General features: G+C 43.7%; 1 protein-coding gene across 1 annotated transcript in view; it reads right to left on the bottom strand.

Moving 5' to 3' along the window:
- Positions 1-25,639, bottom strand: part of TWF2 (twinfilin actin binding protein 2) — a 90,585-nt gene that overhangs the window by 35,747 nt on the left and 29,199 nt on the right. The window contains exon 2 of the mRNA XM_077325849.1: positions 20,345-20,422. Coding sequence (XP_077181964.1) covers positions 20,345-20,422 — 78 coding nt within the window. The remainder of the gene's footprint in view (positions 1-20,344; positions 20,423-25,639) is intronic.

Here is a 25,639-nt window from a genome sequence, read left to right on the forward strand (position 1 = left end):
GGAGAACATAGTGTTGAAAGGACGGGTGTCTGTAAGATATTAATTTAATAGCACAAATCACTTGGAAGTGCTTTGCTTAGCACTTAGCACCTGATGCAAGCACAAAATAAGGCAGAGTAAATACCAACAAGCAGGAAGTGCAAGCATCCTACTCTACTCTTGACTTTGAATAACTCAAAGTGATGCCACCAATTAAGCACGAAGACTTCCCATGAAGATAGCAACTCCTGAGTGATGGGCAAATCTCTGGCATCTAAGCAGGATTCAGAATCAGAACCATTTTTTCACTCTGTTTTCATCCAGACTGTTCATAGGTCTTTGGCTGAAGAGTGGAGCAACACTCAATATTATATGGGAGATGTGAATCACCCCTGACACATGATACATGCATATCAGAGAGCCCCAGCCAAGCAGCTCCTTAGTCCATGTCCAATATATAGTCCTCAACATTTGGACAGGCAGAACAAACAAAAAGAAAAACAAATAATATGCACTTTTAAATCTAGCACACTTTCAGAGCAGTCCGATCGCCAACTATCCATTTCTACTTTTACTTGGTATAATTTCATTTCAGATATCTGCTACATCTAAATGCATCCATATACACACACACCATGGCCAAACCATGCAAGAGCCGAGGGATGCTAACAAAGAAGGCCGGCCATTTTCAACCTGTTTAGTCCTATTACAACAGCTACCGGGCTAGAATGCTTAAGCAGAATGAACTTGGCTTCCACCAAGTTCCACCCTACTTACAATTAATTGATGTAAAACAGGCTTGCCAAAGGAATTGTTGATGCTTGCAATGAAATCTTTTAAGATATCACTGATAAGAATCATATGAATCAGAACCAACTAGTCCGCAAAGCATACAAGGAATCATAAACCAGAGTCGGGGAGATAATAGTCTGCACCTCCATACCAACACAAAGCTTACAAAATGTGATATTTGGTGCATCATTCAGCTTTGTGAAAAATTTCCGTTTCCAACTAAATCATCTGGCCATGAAGTTATATTTTGAAAGTGTCTGGCATTACAAAATCCTCTAAACGTCCACCCACACACCAAAATACATGCAGCTTTGTTTAATGTACAATTTAGCTTTGCTTTTTTTTTTTAACAAAGAACATGGATTAATTTGAGACAGTTTTGCTGTTGATGTTTTAAGAGCAGAATGCTAATGGCACTTTATCTTTCTCCTCATCAGAGTTTTTGTTACCAAGATCCACTAAACCACTCTCTACAACTAGCAGGATTTAGCGCAAGCTTCATAAATCCATTTCTGGAGAGGTTCATCAGCCATTTCAACCTGTTTTGTCTCCAGCTGCCAGCTTAGCAGGCCATCCGAGGACAATTTAATCTTTAATGCTGAAATCCCACTGGACTGGCAAAGAGGAAGGCACATATTACAGAAAGCTGCTAAAATGCTAATACTTGAACAAATCCTGATCTATTTCAAACTTCCCCTTTTCAAGCCTGTAGGGATCCAGCTCAATATGTTCAACACCATATCCTTTAGGAATAAACTTTTGTAGGGATGAGGCTGCTAGAAGGGGGATGCAGGAAAGATATGTGACCCTCACTGCATTCTGCTAATGGGTTGCTGGATCCAGCTCAACAAGTATAAGACAAAAATCTATATAAAACAAGTTTACTGTTAAGCTGCCACTTCTCTCACACATACACTTGTGCACATATAAGCACACGACACCCTCTCCAACTGGGCAAACGCCAGAAGATCCTTCTAGTGATCAACAATTTTTCTATATACATTTAGCAACTATAAGAACAAAGGAAGAAGAAAGGCTGTATGGTATATATTGTCCACTCTATTAGAAAATGAAGCACCAGAAAGGAGTTTAGGTTTGGGCTGAAGTGCTATGACTGATAACAGCCTGTTTTTTGTAAAGAACTCTTTACAAAAGACTATGGTAGTCCTGAAACAAACCTGCACTAATCTCTAGTCTCTGCCATCACATGTGCCGTACTCTGGTTGAGGAAGGGCACGAAGCAAAGTTCCCTTGCCTGGCTGCTTTGAAAAAATTTACTCTCCACAGGCAACTAAAGCTAGTATCAACATCTGGATCTATCCAATGGAGATCTGAAGAGTCTTATTCTCCTCTCGTCATTTTATTCTCTAAACAACCTTGTAAGGTATGCTAGGATGAGTATGTGTGACTAGCTGAAGGCCACCTAGCAATCTTTCACATCAAGTAGGGATTCATGTTTGGGTCTCCCAAATTCTAGTCTGACAGCTGAGACACTATGCCAGGGGTAGTCAAACTGTGGCCCTCCAGATATCCATGGACTACAATTCCCATGAGCCCATGCCAGCATTCGCTCATGGGAATTATAGTCCATGGACATCTGGAGGGCCATAGTTTGACTACCCCTGCTCTATGCCATAGTGGAGGCCCCAGAATACCACATATGCAGATCTACCAAAATGGCCCATAAAATAAAGAACCTCTTCTTTCTCTTCTTGTTATCACAGATTCAAATCCTCGAAACACAAAAAGCAACTGTCAAAAGAGGTCCCTGAATCTGCTCACAGCTAATATCTCTATGTTGCATTATTTGTCAAGTGCCATTTAAAGCACCAGAAACATTGGGTCTAAGTCAGGAAACGGGCAAGGAAGACTAACACCATAGAAGCCACAAGCAAATTAAAATATAATTGCCAAATGAGAGTTAATGCCATTTTGTCAGTCAAGGCAATTGTCCATATTTTATGTCGCAGAGTACAGGCAGGCTGCTATCACTCGCCTCCACTGAAGTCTAAGCTAAGAGACTTTTATGTTTTGTCATGTTCACTTACTTCTTCAACATCATGGCTAGAACTAAGGAAGCCAAAACCACATCCTCTCTCTGTTTTCCATGGATGGCTATCTAACAGAAAAGAAGAGAATCACTGAGCCTCACCTAATCCATGGATTACTGAAATAATTGTGGGTGTGTGGGTGTGTGTAGGAGCCATGTATGCAGCTCCTTGGAGAATAGATGGGATTTGGAAAATAAATTAACATCCAGCACACAAACAACTGTGGATTCAAAGATGGAATGTTACTGAGTAGTGGAATGAGCTCCCAGAGGAGATCAGAGCCCTGATGGAACTAAAACAATTCCGCAGGGCCTGCAAAAGGGAGCTCCTCCACCAGCCATTTGGTTGAGGTCAACCAAAGCTAATCAACATCAACTGGGCCCTCAAATTTCCCTCCCATGAATCCATACACCTGAACAGACCAACCGTATGTCTGTTAGATTGTTACCCTGTTAGAATGTTATCCTCTCTGTTTATAACTATTATTATTGTTACTATTCATTTGAATATATATAAAGAGAGGGCATGAAGTGGAATTAAATATACCGGGGGGGGGGGTGCGTGAAGTGCAATTCACTGGAGTTCTTTAAGGCAGCTTCTGAAATCATAAATATGGCAAGTGAGCGCTGTAGGGAATCAGAACACACTCTTCAGAGTATAACCTATATAAAAGGTGAAAGGGCAGACCTTCCCACTTTCAATTCCTCTTACCTTCTTATCATAACTAGATGATATTAAGAGGTATTAGCTAATCCAGACCAACAGAGATTAAAGCCAGGATATGTATGAGTCTTCCCTGACCTGGATACTCCAGGCTAGCCAGAACTTGTCTGATCTCAGAAGCTAAGCAGGGTCTAGTATTTGGCTGAGAGACCACCAAAGAAGTCCAGATCATGACACAGAGGTAGGCAATAGCAAATCACTTCTGAACATTTCTTGCCTTGGAAAGCCAGAGTTGCCAGAAATCAGCTGTGACATGATGGCCAAAAACCAATATGAGCCCAACTTCTTGTCAGAATCACTTGTGGAAAGATTACAAGTTACGGATACAGATGTGCAGGATAATCTGAGTTCATTTCTCCTCCTCGCAAACAACCAAACTGGAATTGTCAGCTTCTGTTTGAAAAGGAAGGAGGCACAGGCTGGCAAAAATGTGAGTTATGTACACCCCAGCTTTAGGCCACTGCACCCACAAGAAATTTCTTTCCTTAAGAACTATAGGCTGATCTTTCCTTTTCAAAGACTGAACCCATATAACTCCTATGCCTGGAAAGCTGCAAAACTGTACTTTCTCCTCTTGGGAACCACTTCCCAAAGGAGCCATTCCAGAAATCCTTATGGACAAAAAAAGTATCTGAACTGAACCCTGGGCTTGAACAAATATATATTTTTGAGTGCAAAAAAAACCTCCGTCCTTACAAGGAGGAGCTGTTTTCAAAGAGTGGGAACTCTCTCATTCTTAAGAGAAACTATAACACAAAGGAAACAGCAGATCATAAATCAGTTTACTTAGCTGTTCTGATTTAAACTGATCAACTATTGCCAGCATTAAATCTATTCCCCTTAAATGGGGTTAGCTATTTTTCTGGCAACATTTGAGGCCATCAAGGAGAGGAGAGGAAAGAAGAGGAGTCATTTTATTTTGTCTCTGTTTAGTTTTTCTGCAATGCGATCACTTATTCATGCAAACAAGACTATGACTTGTTTTAACTGTTTCTTTATTCACATTGTGTTTTATTGTATGTGTGTGAGTTTTTTCTGTTTGTTTTTGAGTTTGTTGTTTGCAAACAGTCTTGGACATCTGAGAATTCTTGAAGCACATCCATGCTCCTTTTCATTTAAGATCTGGCCATAAAGCAAGCTGCTTGTTGTTATGAACTGGAGGGAAATTCAGAGGCTCTGCGAAGCGTCCTCAGTCATGCAACTTTCTGACCTGCCTGGCTGACAATTTATCAAATGGTAGATGAACCCACAAGAGGTTCAGCCATACTGGACTTAATACTGACCAACAGGCAAGAGTTGGTGGATAAGGTGAAGGAGGTGGGGACCCTAGGGGGAAGGGACCATGTCCTCATAGAATTCCTTTTGAGATGGGGAGGCAAGGAAGCTTGTAGCCAGATGCAGATGTATATTCATAGGGCAAACTTTAATAAACTCAGAGACATGATGAGTGTCACACCATGGACGAGAATGCTGGAAGGGAAGGGAGCATGTGAAGGGTGGGCGCTATTCAAACAAGTGCTATTGCATGCTCAATCAATGACTATCCCAGAAAGATGAAAACACTGCAGGAGCTCTAAGAAGCCTATTTGGATGAACAGAGAACTTCAAGAGGAACTAAGAAAGAAAAGGAAAATGTTCAGGAAATGGAGGGAAGGACAGAGCTCTAAAGAGGAGTAGCTACAGGTTACTAGGCACTGTAGATCAATCATCAGAAAGGCCAAAGCTGAGAGTGAGCTAAGATTGGCCAGGGAAGCCCATTGAAACAAGAAAAGATTTTTCAGTTATGTGAGGAGCAAACATAAAGTAAAAGAGGCAATAGGCCCACTGTTGGGTGCAGATGGACAAACTCTAATGGAAGATGCAGAGAAAGCAGAAAGGCTTAGCGCCTATTTTACATCTGTTTTTTCCCACAAGTCAAAGGGTTTAGGCACCTCTAGAGATGGCAGTAGCCAAAGGATAGTGTCTGGGTGGCAGGTTGACATGGATAGAGAGGTTGTCGAGAGGCATTTAGCTGCACTGGATGAGTTCACATCCCCTGGGCCGGATGAAATGCACCCAAGAGTGCTCAAAGAACTTTCCGGAGAACTTGCAGACCTCTTGTCCATCATCTTCGGGACCTCTGGAGATGTCCCAGAGGACTGGAAGAGAGCAAATGTTATTCCGATCTTCAAAAAAGGGAGGAAGGATGACCCGGGAAACTACAGACTAGTGAGTCTGACCTCTGTTGTGGGTAAGATAATGGAGCAGATATTAAAGGGAGCAATCTGTAAACATCTGGAGGACAATTTGGTGACCCAAAGAAATCAGCATAGATTTGTCTCCAACAGGTCCTGTCAGACCAACCTGGTTTCCTTTTTTGACCAAGTAACAGGTTTGCTGGGCCGTGGAAATTCGGTTGATGTCGTTTACTTGGATTTTAGTAAAGCTTTTGATAAGGTTCCCCATGATGTTCTGATCGATAAATTGAAGGACTGCAATCTGGATTTTCAGATAGTTAGGTGGATAGGGAATTGGTTAGAGAACCGCACTCAAAGAGTTGTTGTCAATGGTGTTTCATCAGACTGGAGGGAGGTGAGTAGCAGGGTACCTCAGGGCTCGGGGCTCGGCTCAGTACTTTTTAACATATTTATTAATGATCTAGATGAGGGGGTGGAGGGACTACTCATCAAGTTTGCAGATGACACCAAATTGGGAGGACTGGCAAATACTCCAGAATTTAGAGACAGAGTTCAACAAGCTCTGAACACAATGGAAAAATGGGCAAATGAGAACAAGATGCAATTTAATAAAGATAAGCATCACATCAAAATCACAAGATGTCATAGTCTCATTGTATATGGCACTGGTCAGACCACACCTGGAGTACTGTGTGCAGTTCTGGAGGCCTAACTTCAAGAAGGACGTAGATAAAATTGAAAGGGTACAGAGGAGAGCGACGAAGATGATCTGGGGCCAAGGGACCAAGCCCTATGAAGATAGGTTGAGGGACTTGGGAATGTTCAGCCTGGAGAAAAGGAGGTTGAGAGGGAACATTATAGCCCTCTTTAAGTATCTGAAAGGTTGTCACTTGGAGGGCAGGATGCTGTTTCCGCTGGCTGCAGAGGAGAGGACACGCAGTAATGGGTTTAAACTACAAGTACAATGATATAGGCTAGATATCAGGAAAAAATTTTTTCACAGAGTAGTTCAGCAGTGGAATAGGCTGCCTAAGGAGGTGGTGAGTTCCCCCTCACTGGCAGCCTTCAAACAAAGGTTGGATACACACTTTTTTGGGATGCTTTAGGACAGTGGTCCCCAACCTTTCTGAGGCTGGGGACCGGCAGGGCATCGGGCTGCACCCGCGTGGGCCACGCCCACGCATCGGGCCGCGCCCGCACGGGCCGTGCCCACACGGGCCACGCCCACACGGGTTGCGCATGCGTGATGCGCGGCCGGCCCTGATTCCCTCTCCCCGCCCTCCCGCAGTAAGAAGCTTCCCGGGCCGCAAGCTTGCAGCCTGGGAAGTTTTTTACTGCGGGGGGGGGGGCGGGGAGACGGAGCCGCGGCCCGGTGCCATGGCCTTTGCGGCCCGCCACCGGGCCGCGGGCCGCAGGTTGGGGACCACTGCTTTAGGATGCTTTGGGCTGATCCTGCGTTGAGCAGGGGGTTGGACTAGATGGCCTGTATGGCCCCTTCCAACTCTATGATTCTTCTATGATTCTAAGCCAAACTGAACTCTTTACTTTCTCTGCAGACTCTGGGTGTGGACAGAGACTAAAATGCTAAAATCAGTGTAAAAACCACAGCACAGCAAAGCCACAGTTGTTGACTGCTTGGTTGCTGCTGCACCTTAATCCACAAGCAAATGGTGGTGCAAATAAGGGCAAATGAGGTTGTAAATAATCAGATGTATGGCAGAGACATAAAAAGTATGCCACTTAATGATGCACCCCCCCCTCCATCTAGAAGAAGATACCCGAAGGCATCTCAATGCGGCTTACAGTCTCCTTCCCTTTACTCTCCCCACAACAGACACCCTGTGAAGTAGGTGAGGCTCAGAGAGCCCTGATATTACTGCTCAGTCAGAACAGCTCTATCAGTGTTGTGGGGAGCCCAAGGTCACCGAATTGGCTGTATGTGGAGGATCGGGGAATCAAACCCAGCTTGCCAGATTAGAAGCCACCACTCTTAACCGATACACCAAGCTGGCATAAGAAAATATACATATGAAAACTCTAAAATATGTATGTAAAAATTCTAAACCAAAACTTGAGTGAAGTCATTTTATCATATGAGCTACCACAAAAATTATTTTTACTGAGAATGTGTGAGAGTTTTTTGGTATTTTTAAAAATTAGTACAGTGCTGTGGTGAGCCCAAGGTCACCCAGCTGGTTGTATGATGGGGGAGCAGGGAAGCAAACCCAGCTTGCCAGATTAGAAGCTGCCATTCCTAACCAATACATCAACCTGACTTTCTATGCACTGAACTTTTCTTTGATTTTCTAACACCTGAATTTTTACCATGATCATCCAGAGTGATGTTTTTCTGGCTTGACTCTTTCCCAGCCATGCCTGAGACTTATCTCCTGGTATTTAATATGGAGCTATCAGTTACTCTGAGATCTCGCTGTAATTTAAAAACATATACTCTTTTCAGTTTCCCCTCTCCCCACCTCACTGTTCTCACACTTTTGAGTTTTCTTTCTTTGGCCCAGAAGAAAGCAGGGCTGATCAAAGATTAGCGAAATCTGGATCAAAGTCCTGGACCAGCTCTTACCTGGAATACACACAAGCCTCTGTGACTCATTTTACCCTACAGTAGTAAAAGAGTGCATTTATCTCCTTGCCTCCTCAGCCTCTTCCAATGTACAAACTGCAGAAATACTTTATTGCTGTACTTCAAAGTTGCCATTAACATAGTTTGGCCTTGTGACTAGAAGATAATTAATATAAATTAATTTTTAAAAGCACAGAGATTAGAAATACCATGATGGTATTTCTGTACTACAAGAATGAGGGAAAAAACAGGTCAGAGTCTCTATGGAAAAGACTATGCTTAAATAGCAAGGCCCCTTTCCTCCACTGGTTTATGTTCCTTGTATGCATGCTGTATGCCTTCTATTCACAAGACAATTAATATGAACTGTAGGCCATGTCGATCCACTCATGCCTTCCACCTGATGCTACTGAAAAATGCATGCCTATTTATGCTTGCAGAGTTCTTACTAATATTCTGCACAAGAATACTGGGTCATTCCAACAGAACTGTACATGTTGGAAGAACCATGCATCAACTGACCTACAAAGCTCACCAAAAATTCACCTTCAAGATGTCTGTCAATTGGAAGAAGGATTATACTGCAGGAAGTTCAGATGGGCAGAAACATTCCATATACCTTCAAAGATGGTCATTCTCACTAAAGGGCTTGTCAAAAAGTAACAAATTTGTATTCTGGAACAACAGATCTGGGAAAGTTTACGGAGAACAAATAAGACTGTGCAGAGGAAGTACATGAGTCAGCATTAATTGCCTTCCTCTTACAAGCTGCTGATGATAAGCCTCAACAAGTAAAGGAAACCGGTTCCTCTGCTAGGCTGACAGAGAGACCATTGTTAGTGAGCAGAAAACTCTGAAACAGCATTTCACCCTTTCTAGGTAGAGCAAAGGCATAATGAGTGGAGGTGAATGACCTCCCTTCAAGCAGTGAAATCCTTCTGTCTTCCCTGAGACATTACAGTAACCAATACATATGGTTCTGGCACTGTACATTCCAGCTCTTCCCATATCAGGAAAAGTGATCAATATTCTAACATTACAGTAAGCTGTAATGGTATCTAAGTGTAACTTGTTCAATAATACTTTTAGGCTTTACTATTACTGCTAAATACAAAGGAATGAAAATCTCTCCCTATTTGATATTTCCCTAAGGGCTAAGTGGGTAGAGAGTGGGCGTGGCCTGTCAGAGGCAGGGGTCAATTGGGACACGCTTTGCACATCCCAATTGGTCCCTGCCAGACAGGCCACGGCCACTCATAAAATTGGCCCAATCATTGGGGCAAAGTTCTGACAGGGCCCGCCCACCCAGCCTAGCCAGGGGCAATCTGGAGATATCACTGCCACACTGCCCCTCACCACCACAGGGAGAGGAGGTTGATAAGGCTGCTGAGGGGGATGAGAAGAGAGGCTCAGACAGGCTGCGCCAGAACTTTTCGTCCAAAGGCTGTCCTAACTGCCGTGTCCAACTGTAACTTCCTTCACTTTGCCTCAGAAAACTGACAGAGCTGGCAGGAGGCTGGAGAGTGTGCTCCCTCCCACTCCCTTCAGGCCTGTTGTGAAGGAGCCTTTGACAGGCCCCGACTGAGGGGAGGGAGGCGTTTCCAAGAGCAACGCAAGGGAGCCTGAGGGCCTTCCTTTAGAGGGGGGAGAACTTTCCCCTTCTGCCAAACAGTTGGCTGACAGGGAGGCCCCAGAAAAGCCCCTTCTCACTTAAAATACTGCTCTGCCCGGGGGTTAGACACAGCAAAGCCATGTGTATTTCTTCTTCGCAGCTCTCTGCAGATTTGAGGCCACTGTACAGCGTTATTCTGCAAACAAAACTGGATGCTGTTGCAGAGGTTCTTTTGTCTCCTGTTTCATCTGCACAACAACCCTGTGCAGTAGGCCTCAAGTTTTTCAATTCAACAACAACCTGTGTGGGAGGCCTTAAATGTTTCTTCTCCACCACAACCCTGTCCAAAGTAACCCTTTCTGCCTGGGGAGCTGATCGTTATACTCTGAAGATGAGCTGTAATTCCAGAAGCTCCCCAGGCCCCACCTGGAGGTTGGCTACCCCTGGGTTAGAAATATTCCTGCAGGTTTGGAAGTGGGACTTCAAAATCATACAATGCCTCAGAGTCTGGCCTTCAAAGCAGCCATTTTTGCCTGCAGAGCTGATCATTATAATCTAGAGATGAGCAGTGATCTAGGTACTATGGTAGAGGCTTGCAGACTGCAGTTGGGGGGGGGGGAGTTGTGCACGTGTGTCCCTCCTGGGCTATGGGCTATGGCCAGCCCTTACCAGCAACTGTTTGTATTCTGGGGAACAAACAGACAGACCAGCATCAGTCCTGTGAGTCTGGAAAGGCCAGGAAGATCTAAATAAAGAATATTTATAGCCTGAAACTGTAAATAGTGAACAAGTACATGGCTGGAGAGACATGGGAACTAAAATGACATTTTTCAAGCTTGGCCTAGCAAATAAAAAACAGTATAAAAATCTTACTAAGGTCAAGACTGCTGTGCACAGAGAGACCTCCTCTTAGGATTGCCATCTTCCATGTGAGGCTCTCTACCCCACCTCTGTCACAGTGAGTCTGCTATGGGGAGAGGAAGGGAAGACAATTGGAAACTGCTTTGAGACACCTGAGGCCTGCTGGGTCACTGCGGCCAATTTCCAGTTCTCTCAGACCTCTCACAGTCCCACATCCCTCATAGGTTGTCTATTGTGGGGAGGCGAAGGGAAAAGGTGTTTGTAAACTGCTTTGAGACTCCTTTGGTTAGCAAACAAAAGGGTCCAAAAAAACAGTTCTTCTTCTAAGGAGGAACAATGAAAGAAGCATGTGGCCACATAACATTTTATCAACAGTGAAAAAATGGAAACAGAAGGAGCAGGGTGGAAACCTGTGTACTGTGACTACCCCATGTGTATTAGAGCAGTTGGACATTTCAGTGTCTGTGGCCTAATTCACACAAGAAGAGAAATGACGCAGAACTGGGAGGAATTGGTTGCCATGTAATCTCTTCTTAAGAAGAATGTCCAGTCTGACTTTCCCTTCACATATTTGAAGACATGGCTCTGGAAAGCTCATCTGTAACCACTATGCCACAATTCCCAAAGGTCAGTCCTCTCCCACACTCAATGAACATTCCAACCAAAGGTTCTTGACATCCATCTCTCCACACCCATGCCCTCATTTGTCACCATGCTACCACAACCTCCCACACAACACACACATTCAACCCCATGCCCTTACAGACTGAACAACTCCTCCCCTTCCTCTTCCCACCACCATGTTCTAGCACCCGTTGTATTCCTGGATACAATGGGCTTTGTCCCTAGTTTTATAATATTTTAATTAAGCAAAAGGCCTTTGTGACTGCATATTACATTCATTTTGAAACATCTGCATTAACTTCCAGTTTGTTTATAGTGGTATAGAGCTGTCTTGAGTATTATTTATAGTGGAAAGGCAGTCTAAAGTCTAAATATAAATATTATTTTTAAAAAAGAAAAGCTATAACCAATATAAGCATACATGACATAAGAATCAAATCACAATAAATATGGCTTGAGCTAGCGTCACAAAATCACCATGTTTCATGTTTCATGTGGAAGTAACTTGAGAGAAGATTCAAGAGAAGCTGAAACCAGCATGGCTGAGATAATGCAACAATGACTGAATGTGAGTACCTGAATGTGAGTTCTACATTCAGAAGCTGTGATAAAAATAGTTTGATCAAAACCAAATACCCTCCATGTAAAAATGCAGACAATCCAACAAGCCAAGATACTTCTCCAACATCTCAGCTAGGGTTTGTAGCTGGCTTGTTAATAACTAGCTTGTATTAAGATAAGTTGCATTAATTTTCATTTGTTGTGATAGCTGAATTCATATGCCAATGGTTTTCTGAAAGGTGAATGGTCTCTAAACATGGATATTTTATCTAGCCTTCCTATCTACTGGTGAACCTGTCCTCCAAAAATTTGGGCTAATAATCTTTTAAAGGCATCTAAACCAGGAGCTAGCCCTGATCTGGAGACCAGGCTGGCCTGATCTCATCAGATCCCAGAAGCGAAGTACAGCAGGCCAAGGCAAGTATTTGGATGGGAGACCTCCAAGGAGTATCAGGCTTGTAGATGCAGAGGCAAGCCACCTCTGAGTGTTTACAAGTTATAATATATTTATTTAGCTTATACCCACTTTCCTCTCCAATGGGGACCCAAAATGGTTATATCTGTCTCCTCTTCTTGTTTAGAACAATGGACATTTACACAGTGCATTCTTCTAAAAACCTGGATAATGTCTGCCAAGGTCACGTTAACCCCAAGCCTTCATCTCAAACAGATGTACAGCAAAAGTCTTGCGACTGCAGCAACTACACAAATAAAATTAGAAGTTCCCAGAAAGTTCTGAAAATGGAAACTTGTGTTCTCAACATGTAAAATATGTCAGTCAGTTTGATTCACAGGTTAACTCTCTCACAGGAATCCATTAGAACATGGTGTGTCCACTCCAACAATCTTGTTTGGTACAGGAAATCACACTCATACAATGTAAGAGGGAGAGACTGTGAATGCATTTTTAAATATATGCCTTGTTCCTGGCAAGTCAAAGCATTAGGTTTAAGTACATCGTATTTTTTTCTTCAGCAGGGTAAACTGCCAAACTATTTAAATACACAGCAGCATGACAAATGAGATTCATTGTAAATCCAGGGTGATAAATAATGGCATGAAAACTGCTAACTTCATTTAAGCACTAATAGTATACTTAGGGTGTAACCACGGGTAAAAAGAAATCCTAAAGTTATGAATAAAAGACTCACTAAAAATGTTAACTCAATGTGTGACAGTACTGAAAAGTTGAATCAGGGTTAGGTGTTAGAAAAGTGAATGAAAAGAAAACAAGTATGATACACATCTACTCCCAATGATCTATAGATGGAAAGCTACAGAAAAGACAAACTAAAGTTAGCACTTTTCTTGTGAGGAAATATTAAACTGTCTTAGATGTTTCTTTTAGCTTAATAAAAAAGGGAAAGATGAAGGCCTATATAATTAAGGACAAGCTGAAGACCATTGGTAAAAAAGACATTTCTTTTACACACACACCCTGCAAGCCAGATTTCAACATGGACAGAAGATGGGCACAGTTGTGACAACTGTTGGGGTGTGTTCTGCAAGCAGCTTCACATATTTAAACCTCACTTGTTATGCATGTAGGTTTGGGGAAATTAGCTTACAGGAGACAAAATGAGAGGAGGTAACTGGGATGCTCAATCTATGTATATGGAAATGATTCCCTCAAGATAACTTCTGAAATAAGCTACACTAGGCTCACCGGAAAAGATTTTTATTTTGAAATGGGGAGAAAGGACAAAACAAAGACACTGAAAGAAGGAGGGGAGACAGCAATTTTGGGGAAGCCTATAGGAACCAGTCTCAAAGAGAGAGTCTGACGGAGTCAGTAGCAAAACAACCAGCGTTTCATGAGAAGAAGAGATGGTCCACACTCAAGAGGGTCCGGGTGACTAATCCAAGAATACACACACATACTCTGCTATGGAGTAGGATGCCATATTTAATAGAGAAAAATACTCCCTGAGGCTAGCTGAGTATTAGCCCTCAAAACAATAACTTGATAAGTTTTCCAGAGGTGGACAATAATCTGGGAGAAGCTTGATGAGTTTATTTGATGGAAACTATAGGTTTGAATGGTGCTTGATGATCCTGTGAGTTTCAGATGGGAAAAGCTTCCAGGTTTTGTGAATAGCATTAAATATTGCTTGATTAGGGTAAATGAGTATGGGGAAGTAAGGCTGGGTGTTGATGAGATCAAGGTGAGGCAATAGGTTCTTTGGATGCCCATTATCCTAATTAAATGTCTCCCTGGGGTGCAAAGGAAATTATTAGTCAGCCATTCTTTCCCACTTCTATATGACATGTCCAGATTTGTCTCTGGCTGGCATCCATTTTACTGTCATTTGGGGCCAGGCAGTATGTTGCTTGTGATATTTGAAATGATATTAGAAGGGTGTTTATGGTTTTCTATCTATAAATTGTCCCTCAATGAGAGGAGGGGTCTGACTGCTAACACAGTCACCTCCCGTGCCAGGACTACCAAAGACTAAGATGACATAGCTGTATACAAGATCTGTTTGAAACTTGAAGATAGCCCACAAAATACATCTTTAGATCAGCAATTTTTACCTCTCAAGAATTACTGACTAATTAGCAAGTAGGAAGGGAAAGCTGTGGCAGACAACCCCATTCATGAAATCAAACTAGCTCTAAAGAACAATGAAGCCATGCATCACTGAATGTTGTGCTATGGCAATAATGCCCAAATGGACTGTCCTGTCCACACTGGAAAATCCCTTTGTGAACTATTGTTATAACATGATAATAGTACAATGCCCAACAATGTGCAGTTTGGGACCTGTTTTCTATGTCTATTTTCAGTGCTAATTTTATAGGACAAGCCCTCTTTTGCTGGACCTACAAAGATGGGAAGCACCCATCCAAACTGTAAGAATGCAGCAGAAAGCTCAATAGTACCCTTTCATGATAAACACAATCCAGTTGGTGCCACTGACTTTAACGTAGTTGCTTAGTAAAATACCAATGGAGAAGTGGGTGGGTTATGTATTACATTTATATATTTTCTTAGAACATAAGTGTTACCCTGCTGGGTGAAACACAGATTCATCCAGTTCAGGATCCTATTTCACACAATGGCCATCAGGGAGGTTGAGATACAGCTTGAATGCCAATTCCACAATCAAGATGTAAATATATGAAACATACTTTCACTGGTTTGCTGTATGTATTATATTGCATTTTAAACTTCTTCATCTAAGAAAGGAAGACTATAAATGAAGTAAATGAATTCCTGAACCTAGCAAAAAAAAAAAAAGCCAGCACTAAGAAGCATATGTCATTCTCCTGTCTTTATGGCACGAAAATAATTCTCTTGTCTTCCTGAGCTTTATCACATTGGAGGATGGGGCCATGGCTCAGCTGCAAATCCCAGGTTCAAAACTGGCATCTTCAGATACAAGGATCAAGTAAGCAGGCGATATTATTTGAAAGCCTGGCAAATCACCACCAGGCAGACAGCACTGTCCTAGAGAGAGCAATGTTCTGATGCAATATAAAGTCAAAATAAATATTTTTAATTAGTCTTGAGATTACTTATTTATACATACATATACACTAGTATTCCACCTTTCCCTTGTGGCTCAAAATGAAACACAAGTTCAAAATATAATGTTAAAATACAAATCAATTAAGTATAATATAAATCCAGATCAAAATTCTAGTTAAATTTTTAAAGCACCTTAGAACTGCCCCTTCCTCATAAAAATCAAGAACTAAATTGAATAATGGAGGAGTGTTTTTTAAATTATAATTATTCTCTGGTTCAGTTTTAATTGTATTCTTATTGTTGTGAACCACCCTGAGTCGGCTGGCCGGGAGGGGCAGTATATATGTCCATCAATTAATTAATTAATACAAACGGAATTTGAGTTTTAGGAAGATTATCCCACAGATCAAGCCGCCCTTCAAGTCAAGTTGTAAAAGGAAATTTACAGCACTAAAGGGCTGAAAACATGCTAGGTGCCTAGAAAACTTTAACAGCAGGTTCACTGTTAAAACAACAAAGAAGCCTTAGTGGGTAGAGAGTGGGCATGGCCTGTCTGAGTCATACCTAGGTTTGCTAGCCTCCCAACCTCTTGCTCCCAGCTCCTGTTGCCTGCCATCACTGCTGTGATTTACAAAAGCAAACATTCTAAAATCTGCCATCAGTGATGGTGTGAGGTTATTTCTGGATGATTCCTAGGACTGACCTCATTTTCAATTCTTTCTGGAAGTGCACCGCCCCATGTCCCAGCGCACTCCAGTCTTCTGCTGGTAGCCATGCCTGTCAACCTGTGTTGCACCTCTTCTAAGCTTTCTGACCTTAGGAGACTCAGAAGGGTCTAACTCTGCTTAGGATTGCACTGCTCAGAATTCCACTATCTTGAACACTCCCAAAGAAACAGAAATTCTGAAAACTTTGGCGGAGGAAAGCATCAAGTAAATGCTGACTTATAGCTACCCCATAAGGTTTCAAAGCAAGAGATGTTCAGAGGAGATTTGCCAAGGCATCACGGCCCTGGTATTCCTTGGAGGTCTCCACCCAAAAAGGGTTGACCCTGCTTAGCTTCTGGGATCTGATGAGATTGCGCGAGCCCAGGCTATTCAGGACAGGGCTACTTTACAGGGTTGCATTTTAGTGTTCACCTGTAACACTTTTCATGCACATCAGTTCATTTCAGATTGCTCCAGCCAACACCGCCCCAAGCCGCAAATCCCTATAATTAGAAACAGCTATATCAAAACAAAAGGTACTGAAAAGCTTAAGTCGGTTGTTCTCAACCTTCCTAATGCCATGACCCTTTAATACAGTTTCTCATGTTGTGGTGACCCCCAATCATAAAATTATGCAAGTGTTCTTTCACAGAAATTAAATCAAAACTGACCAATGGCATGAAGAGCCATTGTTCATGATTATATATAAATGTTTTTTTTCCTGAGGTTTCTCAGTTCAGTTCTGCCTCTTGTCCCACCATGCCGAACTCGCTCTTTTCCGCTGCTCCAGGCAAACACTCTATCTTGATCTACCCTGCAAGGCTGTTGTGTGGATGGCACCCCCCACCCCTGGCCAAGCTGCTTGCCCTGCCACAATCCCTGTGAAAGGGTCATTCGACCCCCAGGTTGTTAAGTGTAAACAAAAAGGGTATCAAACTAGGTAACAGACCCAGGAATGGAAAAGGAGCTAGTGGTGTCAAAGAAGTAAGCTTTAACTCAGGAAAGTATCTGCTTTCTCAAGAAGGCTGCAGGAAGTTGTCTGCATTCTCCAGTAGGCTGCAGAACACATTTTTATCTGTTTCATAAACTATTGTGAACTGAAATTTCTGTTATCAAAACAACAGAAAAGGTTAGATACCTGCCAATACTATAATATGAAGGCAATGTTCATGTGACATGGAGGGTATCAGCTACATTCTGATAATGAGACCTGCAAATCCTCAGACTTTCATGCTTCCCACTTCTTTCTTCCCTCAGATACACCACTCTGAGAACAAAGATTTCCAACCAGGGTTGAACTGCAGTTTGGAGTCCTAGGTTACAGGCAACAGGCCAGTTTATCATTCCATTCAGAGGCCATGACAAAACTGTGGTCTGTTGACAACTAAGAGCATTCAACTTCTCAGCCATGCATAAGAGGAAGAGGGGGAAGAACATGAGACTGAGGATTTACAAGTCTTGTTCTATGAAGTCGAGCCATGGAATGATGTTGCATCTGTGTATTTAGAATCATAGAATCATAGAGTTGGAAGGGGCCATACAGGCCATCTAGTCCAACTCCCTACTCAACGCAGGATCAGTCCAAAGCATCCTAAAGCATCCAAGAAAAGTATGTATCCAACCTTTGCTTGAAGACTGCCAGTGAGGGGGAGCTCACCACCTCCTTAGGCAGCCTATTTCTGTAAGGTGTATTCAGAAGTGGACACCTCTCTCACTATAGATAGAACAAAGACACCCACTAAGCCTTGAGATAGGTCCAGCTCAAAAGACACCTTGTGTAAAGTCAAAGAAACTTTAATTCTTTCATCAACTACTAATGCTGTGATTATAGCTTTTTGGCTTCTGTAGCAGTTCCATTAGGTCAGATGCCACAAACAATCAGAAATCAAAATTCTTCAATGAGATTCTTTACTATCAACCTCTTCTCTTCCAAAACTGCTCCTTTGCCCCAGGCTACAATAGGAATACACATGGTGTCTGTAGTGCTGCCTCTTTACCAAATATAGTAAATTAAAGGAATCAAGAGTTAATTTCCTTTTATGTAGCTTCCTTATAGACCTTCAAGTTTTCCAGTAAGACATCACAAAGATAAAAATACCCCATTCACTAATGTCTGGGTATGCTTCCTATATTACAGTCATAGAAATGTATTTACTAGGTCTAAATAGTCTAATCCTGAATCAGCTACTCTGAAAGGGATATCTGGATTCAAACACGGCATTATATGAGGCACAAGGATCATCATCGTAGTTTAGGAAACTGTTAGTGCCTGTTTGGAAAATGTTGTTCACAGAAGCCCTTATAAAACCTTTCCAAAGTCACATTTAAATGAAGCAAAACTGAGATTGGAGCTTTTAAAATCAACAAGATATACAATAATGATACTTCCATATTTTTGCAGTAATATAGATTTTTATGGGCTACACATTTAATGTAAAGACTCTGGAAATCCAGATGTCTGGATAATGACTTTCCACTGCATACATAACTTAACTTTTTCCTTGGAAAATCCCAGACTAGTTTGTATTCATAAATGAAATCCCTCAGTCTTATAACCATGATGGAAATAACAAAGGTAACGAGATGAAAGTAGGAGAACTGAGATATAAATGACATTTTGCCACAAAGTAACCAAATTCCAGTAAATAGGAAGGTACACATGTAGCTTACTGGTCTAAAGCACAGGTTTAGTTCTCACTGAGAACTGACAAACCTTTGTGTAGTGTCTGTATCACTTTGAACTGCAGGAGGGAGGCTGACATGACTGAGTGCTCTTTGGTACAAAAACTTAGAGCCCTTTTACCCTGACTTCTATTGTAGTTCAGCAAAATGCTTACATTTAGTAGGGCAACTGGGTCAGTTTCTGGGTTGTATTTTCAAATACTTAGCATGTTTGGTACAAGACACTTGGAGCTTTGATAGATTAAACTGAGACAGCCCTGACATTTGATTAAAGAAATCAGTCCTTTCCAGAGGGGTTAATCCAGAGACAACATACAAACCATGTTGGGATTAATCATACTGAGGACAAGGGAAAGCGGGGACAATCCAAAATCATCAGTTCCTTCCACTGACAGATGGCTGAATCCAGTCAATTGATAGTGCCCAATTTCAGAACATTTGTATAAAGTTCTTAGGGAAATACAGACACATGTCTGCCATTTTGCAATACCCATGTGATGCAATACCATTAGGAGTCATTACTAGATCACCAGGAAGCATTTTTCATCTCTTGGATAGTATTAACAGCCTCTTAAGTGCCAGAATTATTATTACAAGGTATACTGAAAGGCACTTTCTTCTACTCCCCAGGTCAATGTTCTGACTGACTTTAATAATTTGTCTTCTGTACAGTAAACAATCTTCACTACCTCATCAAAAGATAGTTTACCAATCTTGGGCTATAGGGAGTGTCCTTTATATCAGTGGTCCCCAACCTTTCCGAGGCTGGGGACCGGCAGGGCATCGGGCCGCGCCCCCGCGGACCGCGCCCGTGCGGGCCACGCCCACGGATCGGGCCGCGCCCCCGCGGACCGCGCCCGTGCGGGCCACGCCCACGGATCGGGCCGCACCCGAGCCGCGCCCGCGAGCCGCGCCCACGGATCGGGCCGCGCCCACGGGCCGCGCCCGCGGATCGGGCCGAGCGGGCGTGGCCCGCACAGGCGCGGCCCGACCCTGATTCCCTCTCCCTGCCTCCCGCAGTAAGAAGCTTCCCGGGCCGCAAGCTTGCGGCCTGGGAAGTTTTTTACTGCGGGGGCGGGGCGGGGAGAGGGAGCCGCGGCCCGGTGCCATGGCCTTTGCGGCCCGGCACCGGGCCGCGGCCCGCAGGTTGGGGACCACTGCTTTATATCAATATGTGAACAGTGAACCTCATGTATTGCTCCACAAATACCAATGAGAACAGCTAATCAACGTATGAAGAGGTTCACAATATTTTCCAAAGAAACTGAACTGGGAAGAAAAACCAAATAAGAATACAAAGTCCTGCTCGCTTAAAGATACAGCCAACTTGATTCCATTCCTGGCACCAAGTTCTGTGTTCTAAGTAGGTGCATTTCAGTAGCTCCCGCTGGAGTTTTGCTCTGCTAGTTTCACGATGACCATTCTCCTCCATTCCCCAAGATGACTATTATGACTAGATGAGCTACTGCAGTGATGTCCTGAGCAAACTGATATAAAGAAACCCCAGATTAACAAGACTTACCATCTTCGATGATGATTTTGATGAGGCGGACTGAACCATTCCGGGCCTTGGCAAAAAAATCCTTTAGTTCCGTAGTGGCTAGAAGAACCAAAAACATGATGGTCAGATTTGAAGGCAACTCAGAATGTTGTTCTGCTTCCCAACACAACCAGAGAAAGAAAATAAAAGAAGAGACAGGAAAAGAAGAGAAAAAGAAGAGACAGATTTCTCTTGTTTTGATCCACACTGTGTAGGGGGATACTGAATCTGACAGAGGTGTCACAGTTAAATACTGGCTGGAAGCACATGTGATCCAGAGAACTTGATCCTTGACTTGGGCGAACATAATATCCCAAATTTAGCAGATACTTTGGCTGGCACTGGCAAGGCAGGCTCGGGTGACAGTTTATGAAATATACAGTGTAGATGTATACACAGGGCAGAGGGAGGGATGCTGGAAAGGGGAATGATAATGATGGGCAGAAGCCACTCTGTTTTTGCTCTTGCGATGGTTGTTTTGCTTTAGACCGGACGCATGTGATCTCCCACCAGCAGACTGCCAAGCAAAGGAGCAGCCAAACACTCCCAGGAACTGGAACAGCAGCTCTGCCCTAGCTTTTGCCCTCTGCCTGTCCTATTCTGACCCTACAAGGATAATCTGCTATGAACTCAAGAGAACGGCAAACATCTGAGTCCTTGGTGAGGCTGCACACACAGGCAAGTGAAAACTACTTGGTTGCATGGGAGTCAGTGGTTCCCCCCTGTGCGTTGACCGACTTCATGCTTTCATTCCTTTTACTGAAGATGGCAAAGGCAACGCTAGGTAATTCAGTTAGCAGGAATTACATGTTTACATTCTTTTCACAGTATAATCGGAACAACTGTCAGTAATAGGTAAATGAGATAACAGGAATTAAAGGCTTAAAAGACATCATTTAGGTTCACTGTGTAATTAGAATAATTGCAGTAATCAAATAGATGTGGAATCTCTGTATACCAACATCCCACACAAAGATGGATTACAAACCATAAGGAATATGATTTCTGATGACACCACAACAAACTTTGCCACCAAACTGCGCCATTTTGTTATCACCCATAACTACTTCAGATTTGACGACAGCTTGTTCCTTCATATCAGTGACAGTTTGCTAACATCTTTATGGCTGATTTGCAACAATGCTTCCTCTTATTCCTGCAATACACTGGTGACAGTTTTATGATCTAGACCAGCCCTTTTCAACCTTCTGACTGTATAGGAACCCTGAAACAATTTATCCAGCTTCAAGGAGCCCCAGAAGTTATGTCAGCTACCCATGCCCCCTGCCACTCCAGAAGTAGCATGTCACCAGAAGTGACATCACTTCCCACTGACAGGCAGGCTTGAAGAGGACTGGGGGAGGGGGGGGAGAGGAGGCAGTTTAAGATGGGAGTAGGAACATAGGCCTACCAAGCACTGAAACCATGAGAGAACTCATGCTTGGGAGGGGAGCCATGGAAGCAGCCGGTTTCCTAGCTTTTGCCCGAGCCCATTAAGGCAGGAGGGGAAAGGCCACTGAACCCCTCCAGAGCTCCCCCCAACTCCCGGGCATCCACAGACCCCTGATTGGGAATTCCTGTCTTAGACTATGCTCTTGTTCTACTCCCTTATATCCTGCAAAGACTGGTAGTGCAATCTAAACAGAATCAGCTAAGGAACACATGCAGAGTTTGCAGTACAATGAGGAATGAGGTGTGAATGGTCTCCAGAAATGCTCCCTTCCCTGCCTGTTGAGGGGAATCAGAAAGAGAGGAAAGAAATCTCTGTTTCACCTTCAGAACAACCTCAAATAGGACGTTCTCAACATAACATCATCAGACATGTGCGTGTGAATAAAAGCTAGAGAACTAATTGCAGAACACTTGTGAATTATAACTATAACCTATCAGGTTGCATGTAAGAATCATTCTCTGACCTATGGCACCTGTGGCAATATAATGAAGATACTGAACTACAGAAAATTGGGCTGTGGTGGGTGCAGGAGGCCTCGACAGCCAGCCCACGTCCTGTGTGTCATGGAAGGTGACGTTGTGTCCAGTTAAAGGATCTTTCCTCACCACTCTTGTGGCCATCTACAACTATAAACTCTTCTTGGGGATTGATAATCTCCTCGGAAAGTTGAAGAGGCCGGTTACAGGGGCCTGGATTTGCAGTACTCTTTTATCTCTATTCCGTCTCAGTTTTTGTAGCACCCTTGAAAGGAACAGCGACTCTGTCCTCCCACAGTCACACTGCAGACCGAACAGCTGCCAGCTTGCGTGAGACGTCCAAAGTCATTAAAAGTTGATACAATCTCAGTTGGGATTCCACCCCCAAGTAGCTTGTTTCATGCACTTCTATCTAGCACCAGAATCTGCTGATAATATCTTTGCTGGATGAGACAGCACCACCTCGATATTGAGGAGGAGTTTTTGGCAAGACAATTTCAAGCGAAGCAGAGGAGGAGGAGGAGGAGGAGGAGGAGGAGGAGGAGGAGGAAGAGCGCTGGGTAATGGTGACCTTTTAAGGGGGAGGGAGAAATAAGCTGTTGCTTCACTAAACACTTTGGAGTTTGCTCACTGACTGAGGCCCACCACAAAACCTGTGCTCCTTTAGTTAAGCAAGTATGAAGAAAACATAGGCCGTCCTAGTCCTCCCCCAAATTGCCAGTTGATCCAGGCGCTCGTCAGAAGCAAGCCAGTGTGGTGCAGTGGTTAGAGCAGCCTTCTTCAACCTTTTGACCACAGAGGAGCCCCTGAAGTCTGCAAGGAGCCCCAAAAGTGATGTCATCTTCATGCTATCCCCTCCCCCCCAGAAATTACATGTGATCGGAAGTGACATTGCCACCCATGCTAACAAGCAATTTTGGCGGAAATAGCAGTAATCACAAGAGAACTCACTCATGCTTAGGAGAAGGGAGAGGAACAATGGAAGTGGACTCTTCCATAGCTCGAGAATTAGTCCATTCAGCAGAAGGGGAAATGCTTTGGACCTCCTAGAGAGCTCCCATGGACCCCTAGAGGTCTACAGTCTCCTGGCTGGGAATCCTTGGTCTAGACACATGGTAAAGAAGTCCTGGACATATTCCACCAAGCATTCAATGACTTTCATCCCACCATCAACCAATCTATGCAAGAAATACATTTTCTGGACATTACTGTAAAAATACACAATGGAGGCATATATACCACCTTAGACTAGACACGTACTGACTGACAAACATACCCACATGCCTCTAACTACCATCCTAAACATACTAAATGATCCATAGTATACAGGCAGGCTCTATGACAAAGCAGCATCTGCTCCTACAGACAGAGAGTCTCACTTGAAGGGTCTACAACAAGCTTGTTTGGAACGAAAGTATCTTCCCTGATACATCAAGAAACAGATTAACAAAAGCCAGAATAGTACCCAGAGAAAACCTGTTGCAAGACAGGCCCCCAAAAGCCAATAACAGAATACCACTAGTAGTCACATACAGCTCTCAACTGAAAACAGTTTAATGCATCCTTAGTGACTCACAATTTCTATAGGATAACAGTTTTCTTTCACAGGTACGGGGGCCAAACCTTTTCTTGTGCACAGATAGCCCTTCAGCCTCAGCCAGCTTCTCACTCACAATAATGCAACATCTAATTTGAACATGGACAGTGGGATCAGAGCTTGCAATAAATCCAGATATCAGATTTGCTGCCAAATACACCCGGGTAACACAATCACTAGACATCAATGCCATCATGCTTATTTACATGCTCATCTTCCATATAAAATGAACTTCTTTATCATGCCGTATGCTAATTTACTGCTCACCTTTTACCTGTATGCATGGACTGGCCGACAAGGAGCATGGTGGTCAGATACGATCAAAATGGACACTGGCCCGAACATTGCATGGCTGAGGGAGGCGGTGTGGGATTAGGGATTGTGGTAACAGCTGTGCCATGGAATCACCAAGAGTCAGACACAACTGAATGGCTGAAAACAACAACATCAACTGGTAATTTCCATTTTATTGTATTGAAGACAAAAGCTTATCTTTAACCGCTCCTGCGGTTAAATAAAAGGGTAAGGCCACCTGGGGAGGAGTTAGGGCGGGCCCTGTCCAGGATGAAAACTCAGAGGGCCCAATCAGGAGCCGCTTTGCGGCTCCTGATTGGGTCCTCCGAGTGTCCATCCAGGGCCAAGCAGCCAATGGGAAGGCACGCGAAGCGCCTTCCTATTGGCCCCTCACCAGGACAGACCAAAATTCCATTCACCCAGCCCAGTCTGGTTGCCAGTCTGCTCCTGACCACCAAAGGGAGAGAAGGTCAGTAGGGCTGCCAAGGGGGATGAGAACACAGGCTGCGCCAGCCCTTTTTGCCCCAAGGCTGTCCTAATTGTCATGTCCAACTGCAAATTGCCTCAGAACCCTGACAGAGCTGGCCGGAGGCTGCAGAGTGTGCCCATCCCTCCCCCTCCCTCCCTTCAGGCCTGCTGCGAAGGAGCCTCTAACAGACCCTGACTGAGGGAAGGAGGCCTTTCCAAGAGCAATGCAGGGGAGCCTGAGGGCCTTCCTTTTGAGGGGGGGACTTTCCCCTTCTGCCAAACAGTTGGCTGACAGGGAGGCCACAGAAAAGCCCCTTTTCACTTAAAATACTGCTCTGGCCAGGGGTTAGACACAGCCAAGCCATGTGTCTTTCTTCTTTACAAATCTCTGCAGGTTTGAGGCCACTGCACAGCGTTATTCTGCAGAGGAAACTGGCTCTTTTGTCTCCTGTTTCATCTGCACAACAACCCTGTGCAGTAGGCCTCAACATTCAACCCCAATGCCCTTACAAACTGGACAACTCCTCCCCTTCCTCTTCCCACTGCCAAGCTCTAGCGCCTGTTGTATTCTTGGAGACAACGGGCTTTGCCCCTAGTACCTTGAATAAAACTTTGTTGGCCTTACACGGGCCACTGGGCTCAAACTTTGTTCTGCTGTTTCAGACCAGCATGGCAACCCACCTGAATCTATCAGAAAGGGTAACATTAATCATGCCCTGCAGATAGTACAGAAGCAATGCTAAATCATAGTTATGGCTGATTGTTAAGGCTGAAAGGAAAATCTGTGCAAGCAAGAAAGCATATATTTATTTAAAGCTCCTAATTTGCAGCCCATGGGGTGTTCTTGCAGTACCGCATTTGTTACCATGACAGTGACTAAAGTTTGAAAGACCAGTAGGGGAAACTGAAGCCCACTGGCCCTATTAGATCTTTCAGCTGTGAGGCAGTTTTGTAACCAGGCAGCTGTTCAGGGGACTGCTCTGAAGCAT

Source organism: Paroedura picta, chromosome 3 (assembly GCF_049243985.1).
Source record: "Paroedura picta isolate Pp20150507F chromosome 3, Ppicta_v3.0, whole genome shotgun sequence".
Taxonomy (NCBI): Eukaryota; Metazoa; Chordata; class Lepidosauria; order Squamata; family Gekkonidae; genus Paroedura; species Paroedura picta.